The sequence below is a fragment of the Ranitomeya variabilis genome, chromosome 5 (assembly GCF_051348905.1).
Source record: "Ranitomeya variabilis isolate aRanVar5 chromosome 5, aRanVar5.hap1, whole genome shotgun sequence".
Lineage (NCBI taxonomy): Eukaryota > Metazoa > Chordata > Amphibia > Anura > Dendrobatidae > Ranitomeya > Ranitomeya variabilis.
Window position 1 is genome coordinate 104,742,416 of NC_135236.1, and position 7,867 is coordinate 104,750,282.

The window sequence follows — 7,867 nt, forward strand, 5'->3', positions numbered from 1 at the left end:
AACTCGTCCCGCAAAAAACAAGACCTCACATGACTCTGTGGACTCAAATATGGAAAAATTATAGCTCTCAAAATGTGGTAACGCAAAAAATATTTTTTGCAAAAAAAAGCGTCTTTCAGTGTGTGACGGCTGCCAATCATAAAAATCCGCTAAATAACCCGCTATAAAAGTAAATCAAACCCCCCTTCATCACCCCCTTAGTTAGGGAAAAATAAAAAAAATGTATTTATTTCCATTTTCCCATTAGGGCTAGGGTTAGGGTTAGGGCTAGGGTTAGGGCTAGGGTTATTGCTAGGGTTAGGGCTAGGGTTAGGGTTATTGCTAGGGTTAGGGTTAGGGCTAGGGTTAAGGCTACAGTTAGGGTTGGGGCTAAAGTTAGGGTTAGGGTTTGGATTACATTTACGGTTGGGATTAGGGTTAGGGGTGTGTCAGAGTTAGGGGTGTGGTTAGGGTTACCGTTGGGATTAGGGTAAGGGGTGTGTTTGGATTAGGGTTTCAGTTATAATTGGGGGGTTTCCACTGTTTAGGCACATCAGGGGCTCTCCAAACGGGACATGGCATCCGATCTCAATTCCAGACAATTCTGCGTTGAAAAAGTAAAACAGTGCTCCTTCCCTTCAGAGCTCTCCCGTGTACCCAAACAGGGGTTTACCCCAACATATGGAGTATCGGCGTACTCAGGACAAATTGGACAACATCTTTTTGGGTCCAATTTCTCCTGTTACCCTTGGGAAAATACAAAACTGGGGGCTAAAAAATCATTTTTGTGAAAAAAATAATAATTTTTATTTTCACGGCTCTGCGTTATAAACTGTAGTGAAACACTTGGGGGTTCAAAGTTCTCACAACACATCTAGATAAGTTCCTTGGGAGGTCTAGTTTCCAATTTGGGGTCACTTGTGGGGGGTTTCTACTGTTTGGGTACATCAGGGGCTCTGCAAATGCAACGTGATGCCTGCAGACCAATCCATTTAAGTCTGCATTCCAAATGGCGCTCCTTCCCTTCCGAGCTCTGCCGTGCGCCCAAACAGTGGTTCCCCCCCACATATGGGGTATCAGCGTACTCAGGACAAACTGGACAACAACTTTTGGGGTCCAATTTATTATGTTACCCTTGTAAAAATGCAAAGCTGGGGGCTAAAAAATAATTTCTGTGAAAAAAAAGAGGAATTTTTATTTTCACGGCTCTGCATTATAAACTGTAGTGAAACACTTTGGGGTTCAAAGCTCTCAAAACACATCTAGATAAGTTCCTTAGGGGGTCTACTTTCCAAAATGGTGTCACTTGTGGGGGGGTTTCAATGTTTAGGCACATCAGGGGCTCTCCAAACGCAACATGGCGTCCCATGTCAATTCCAGTCAATTTTGCATTGAAAAGTCAAATGGCGCTCCTTTCCTTCCGAGCTCTGCCATGCGCCCAAACAGTGGTTTACCCCCACATATGGGGTATCAGCGTACTCAGGACAAATTGTACAACAACTTTTGGGGTCCATTTTCTCCTGTTACCCTTGGTAAAATAAAACAAATTGGAGCTGAAATAAATTTTGTGTGAAAAAAAGTTAAATGTTCATTTTTATTTAAACATTCCAAAAATTCCTGTGAAACACCTGAAGGGTTAATAAATTTCTTGAATGTGGTTTTGAGCACCTTGAGGGATGCAGTTTTTAGAATGGTGTCACACTTGGGTATTTTCTGTCATATAGACCCCTCAAAATGACTTCCAATGAGATGTGGTCCCTAAAAAAAAAAATGGTGTTGTAAAAATGAGAAATTTCTGGTCAACTTTTAACCCTTATAACTCCCTAACAAAAAAAAATTTGGTTCCAAAATTGTGCTGATGTAAAGTAGACATGTGGGAAATGTTACTTATTAAGTATTTTGCGTGACATATGTCTGTGATTTAAGGGCATAAAAATTCAAAGTTGGAAAATTGCGAAATTTTCAAAATTTTCGCCAAATATCCGTTTTTTTCACAAATAAACGCAAGTTATATCGAAGAAATTTTACCACTATCATGAAGTACAATATGTCACGAGAAAACAATGTCAGAATCGCCAAGATCCGTTAAAGCGTTCCAGAGTTATAACCTCATAAAGGGACAGTGGTCAGAATTGTAAAAAATTGGCCTGGTCATTAACGTGCAAACCACCCTTGGGGGTGAAGGGGTTAAAGGGCATCTGTCACCACATTTGACCTATCTAAACTATTAATTAGGGCTATATGGGTTATAGAATGTTGAAATAAGTCCTACCTGTGTGTCTCATATCAGATGCCTTGTTGTGGATAAATCGTCGTTTATCACTTTATGTAAGTGACCTCTTCCAGGCTATGGGGAGGACACTGCCTGGAACATAACTCTGCCTCCAGAGCTTGTTTTACATGAAGGAGGAGTTACCATGTAAACTCAGAGCTGATCTCACTGCAGAGCTGTGTGTGATTATAACTGACACATCTGCAGGTTCCTCTCATCTTCAAAATAGTAAAAGTCCAAAACAGCACTCAGAAACCAGTCGCTATGCTACCAGTGGTATAGCAAATCCGCAAGGAAAACAGAAAATTTCTTGCGGATTATCTATACCACTAGTGGCATAGCGACTGGTTTCTGAGCGCCGTTTTGGACTCTTACTTTTTTTTTTTTTTTTTTTTTTTACTTCTTGACTACAGGTGGTGGTTGTCACCCAAACAGGCAGCTAGAACCCCCAAAGAACCTTGTCTATCGCCAGTCGAAAATATATATATTGTAATACAGCAGATCTGAGAGCTGCAGCAAATGTATTTGCAAGAAGACTGTTCAGTTCTCCTGTCCTGTGTTAGTTATTTGTCTCACACTGGTAATGTCTCCTTTTTATATATAAAATAATCTCTGGAGACAGATTCTCCTGCAGGTCAGTGTCCGGCCCATAGATATTAACCGTTCATTCACATATAAGAAAAATGTGAATTTCTCTAGAATAAGACATCAGATTGCAGATATCAAAGTGTAATTTATTCACCTTCCTACGACCTTCATATTAATATAAACGGCTTAGGGGGTTTATCCTACTGACCGATTCCCTTTAAGGCCAGTCTCACACGTCCAGATAATTCCGGTACCGGAGTTATCCGTGTCCGTGTGCTCACGTGGCACATCAGTGTGGCACACGTGCGGCAGCCGTGTTCCGACTGAGGACCACACGGACCGTGCAGGAGACAGCGCTAGAGTTAAGCGCTGTCCCCCCTGTGTGTGGTGCTGAAGCCGGCATTCATTCCTTCTCCCCAGCAGCGTTCGCTGGAGAGAAGGACTGAAAAATCAAGGTTTTTTTTTTTTCTGTGTTTTTAAAATAAAGTTCGTGGTTGCCTCCCACCCCCTGTGCGCCCGCCTGCTTGCATTAAAATACTCACCCAGCTCCCGCGATGCTTCCTCTCAGCGCCGGCAGCTTGTCCTGTGTGGGAGGTGGAGCCACATATTCAACACTGTAATGAGCGGCACCACGTGACCGCTCACACAGGACAAGCTGCCGGCGCTGAGAAGAAGCATCGCGGGAGCTAGGTGAGTATTTTAATGCAAGCAGGTGGGCGCACAGGGGGTGGGAGGCGGGAGGTGACCACGAACTTTATTTTAAACACAGATAAATAAAAAAATATATATTGATTTTTCATTCCTTCTCTCCAGCGAAAGCTGCTGGGGAGAAGGAATGAATGCCGGCTTCAGCACCACACGCAGGGGGGGACAGCGCTTACTGTAGCACTGTTTCTCCTGCGGCAGTACGTGCACATGGAGGAGAGTGCACACTGTTCTCCGTGTGCACGTGTGCGGGACGCTTTGCGGACCTTGCTGCCAGAGAAAAACGGACATGTCTCCGTGTTTTACACACGGTCCGTAAAAACACACTGACATGTGCAGAGACACACTGATTTTAATGTGTCTACGTGTGTCAGTGTCTCCGGTACGTGAGGAAACTGTCACCACACGTACCGGAGCCACTGATGTGTGAAACAGGCCTTACCAGCTTATCTTGCATGCAGGATTACCTAGATTTTTGGACCATCTATTGTTAAATTAATTTACTATGTTCTGCTTTTCTCACACTTTTTTTTTTTTTTTGCCTCAGCAAAGCCAAATTAGCTTTCCTCCTCCCTATGGACAGTGGGGGCAGTGGTATGGTGGTACCCAGCAAATAGGCCAGTATATGCCCAATGGTTGGCAGGTACCTGCTTATGGAGTATATGGCCAAGCATGGAATCAGCAGGGATTTAGGTAAGTGATTGTGTGATAGCATCTGTGATCGGCTGCTGTGCATTTACTCTGCAGGAATATCCAGCTCCATGCGGCCAGTAATCAGCCAACTAAGGCTTATATGCACATGGCGTCTTTCAGGCAGATTCCTTTTGGAATCCATCTGAATGAGAGCCGCTAAAGTGCACATGGTACATCTTACGTCACTTTCGGAAACCCTGAAGTGGTTAAAAGTGTCCAATCCATACAAGCTGAAAATTTAGAGTAAAAGACAACTGCAAAAAAAATCTGAAAATCTTAAGAAAAATGACTGCCTTTTAGATGCCATGTGCACAAACCTTTAGTCATGTAGGGGACAAAATGTGCCCATCACGGCTGATTTTTAGTTGTGTTCAGACTTGAGTTATACATATGTAATACATATGTTTGCATGTTTGTGCATATATAGACATAATTAGGTTACTGTGCATCTCAAATCAAAACCATCAAACGTTTAAAATGGTTGGTTGTTACTGTTTTCAAAAGGTTTATTGAAGTATTTTAAAGTGGTTATTACCACCGTATAATGTAGTGGCCTAATGCTGTATCTGGGACCCCACTGGTCCTGAGAATGAACAGCAGCAACACTGCTTTTACAGGCTGCCTACCGATGACCTGAGCACTGCTGTACAGGTGAAACTGGGATAAAGGGTTGGTCATGTCATGCTTCTTCAGAAGCTTGAAGCTCCCTAGTCAATACTTCTTCTCCCTGTATGATGTGGCCCAATCATAAGCCGGCAGCAACACACTAGAGAAAGAGCACGTTGCCCAATAACTTAGGTTTCTCAGAGTGTGAGATGTAATGATACAATCCTGGTCTAGCCTCATGCATGATTTAAAAAGTGCATTAGTAGCACTGTCAGCTCTGCCTCCCCACCCCATGAAACTAATTGCCTGGAATGTCATTATCACACTTATGTCTGTCGTGCTAAGGGAAACTTGAAATCACTTTGCAGTGAGAAGTTCCTCCTGTGTGAGATGTAAGAATACCCAGTTCTGTACTTACTGCAGAACGATTACAAGTTGGTTTGAGCCCAACAGACATTATTCTGACTCCTCTCTTGACAGGCAGTGTGGCGGAAGATGAAATACAGCAGAGCTGACAGTGCTATGAAAGAAACAGCTGATAGAAGGGTTTGTAATGTCACAAAGCTAAACTCAGCTGTACTGTCTTTCCCTGTAGGGACCCTATCTGAAAGCTGTGCTCTAATCATCCAGCACTTTCTAATCATGGTGGGTTAGCACTGCAGCGCTGGGGTCCTGGGTTCAAATCTCACCAAGGACAACATCTGCAAGGAGTTTGTATGTTCTCCCCGTGTTTGCGTGGGTTTCCTCTGGGTGCTCCGGTTTCCTCCCACATTCCAAAGACATACTGATAGGGAATTTAGATTGTGAGCCCCATCCGGGACCGCGATGATAATGTGTGCAAACTGTAAAGTGCTGCGGAATATGTTAGCGCTATAGAAAAATAAAGATTATTATTATGTGGCGGAGGTTCAACAAAGAGATCAGAGTTTTATCATTACATCTCTCACACTAAGAAACTTAAGTTATTGGAGGTGTTCTTTCTCTAGTGTGGTGCTGCCTGCTTATGATTGGGCCACATCACACAGGGAGAAGAAGTACACACCCCCTGTGAAAACTAATAACACCCACTTAGACTAAGCAAAAGTTAATGTGCAGTGGGCCTCATATAAAGAAACTGTCGATCATTTTTATCCATTGCATCCACACAGATCAATTACTTTGTGTTCATACGCAAATCTTGTTTGTCAGCAAATCCAACACTTTCTGTAACACTTGTTTTCATACATGACGTTTGAAGGCGAGTATGTCTTACACTTACATAAAAATCTCTTTATTTGTTCGCAGTCAAACACCATCGTCCGCAACAGCATGGATGGGACCAAATTATGGCGTGCAACCTACCCCTGGTCAGAATGGGACCTTGATCACAAACCAAACAGGCTATCGTATGGCTGGATACCAAACGCAATGAGAGGAAGGACTTCACACGCACCCGGTGGCCCGCTGCGGGCCCAGTTGTTTACTTTGATACCATTCTGTAATCATGTCAGTGCAGATGTCAGAAACAGAATATTTATTAAAACAACAGAAAGTAACATTTTTTTAATCATGACATTATCATCCACCCAATTACAACACAAACTACAAAAAAAAAAAAAAAAATTCTAGAGATGCTGGATGTTTTGCCAATTTTTGCCTTCCTTTTTCATTATTTTAATTTTTTTTATATGTATATGTAACTGTTACTTAACCCGGTCTCTCTTTGAGGAGAACAGCCAAGCCTTGCTAGCCTACACCTTTTGGCGATAAAAGGGGTTAAGATCCTTTTGAAATAATAAAAAAAAAAATACAATGCAGGGATCACTGCCATTTTGGGCAGCAAATTGCACAAAGTCTATTTTCTTTTTTCTTTCACTGAAGTAGTGTGCAGTTTTAGCGTGCATTCCTAGAATGATTTGAGATGTATTATAAATCTAATTGTACAAAATTTGTGACACTGTTTGTGAAGGTTACATTTCTTTTCTTTTTTTTTTTTTCTCAGACGAAGCCTTCGAAAAAAAGATGCTTTCATATTGTTCAGATTGTATACACTGTCTGCAATTCTTGTCCCTTTTTTGTTTACATTCATGTGAATATCGACCATTTTTAATAGGTTCATTTTTTTTTTTTTTCTTCTGTTCGCCTTATAAGTCGAGGGCTTCGATCACTCTCCGATTTGAACATGTAAATCTTTTTCATTGGGAAAACAAAAAAATGTGACATGATCTGAGCCTGTATGTGATAAACCAATATCTCTGATATTTCTAATTCCATGGGGGGGAGGGGGGGTTTGTTTAATTTTTTGTTTGTTTGTTTTCTGTCAAGAAGGTGCCTAGGAATTAATCCTTACCGGATTTAGTTCTCAAGGATTTTTATCTTCGGCGATAAACAAGACTTATTTGGGAACGGACGGGAAGTATTATATTCCTGTGTAATTAAAGGATTTAAAAAAACAAAAAGCCAAAACCCCGAAACGTGAAATTCTTAATGATCTTGTTGGGTATGTTTGCATCTTTCTTAATTGCTTGGAAAACTCCTGGAGGAAAAATCTGGCATAATGTCAGTATTCATTGATTATTTTATATGGCACCATTGATTCGATGGTGCTGTACATGAGAAGGGGTTACATACAAATTACAGATATCACTTACAGTAAGCAAACTAATAAGTACAGACTGATACAGAGGGGCAAGGACCCTGCCCTTGCGGGCTTACATTCTACAGGATGGTGGGGAAGGAGATAATAGTTTGAGGGTTGTAGGAGCTCCGGTGTTGGTGAGGCGGTAGCTTCGGTAGTAGTGAGGAGGCAGCAAGGTCAGTGCAGGCTGTAGGCTTTCCTGAAGAGGTGGATTTTCAGGCTCCGTCTGAAGGATCCGAATGTGGTTGATAGTCGGATGTGTTGGGGCAAAGAATTCTAGAGGATGGGGGATATTCTGGAGAAGTTTTGGAGGTGGTTTGGTGAGGAGCGGATAATTGTGGAGGAGAGAAGGAGGTCTTGGGAGGACTGGAGATTACGTTCAGAGATATATGGAGGAGACAGGTTAT

General features: G+C 42.1%; 1 protein-coding gene across 1 annotated transcript in view; it reads left to right on the forward strand.

Annotated features, from left to right (window-relative positions):
* Window positions 1–7,288, forward strand: part of TIA1 (TIA1 cytotoxic granule associated RNA binding protein) — a 47,276-nt gene extending 39,988 nt beyond the window's left edge. The window contains exons 12-13 of the mRNA XM_077263089.1: window positions 4,092–4,237; window positions 6,128–7,288. Of these exons, the coding sequence (XP_077119204.1) occupies window positions 4,092–4,237; window positions 6,128–6,254 (273 nt within the window). The 3' untranslated portion in view covers window positions 6,255–7,288. The remainder of the gene's footprint in view (window positions 1–4,091; window positions 4,238–6,127) is intronic.
* Window positions 7,289–7,867: the final 579 nt, after the last annotated feature.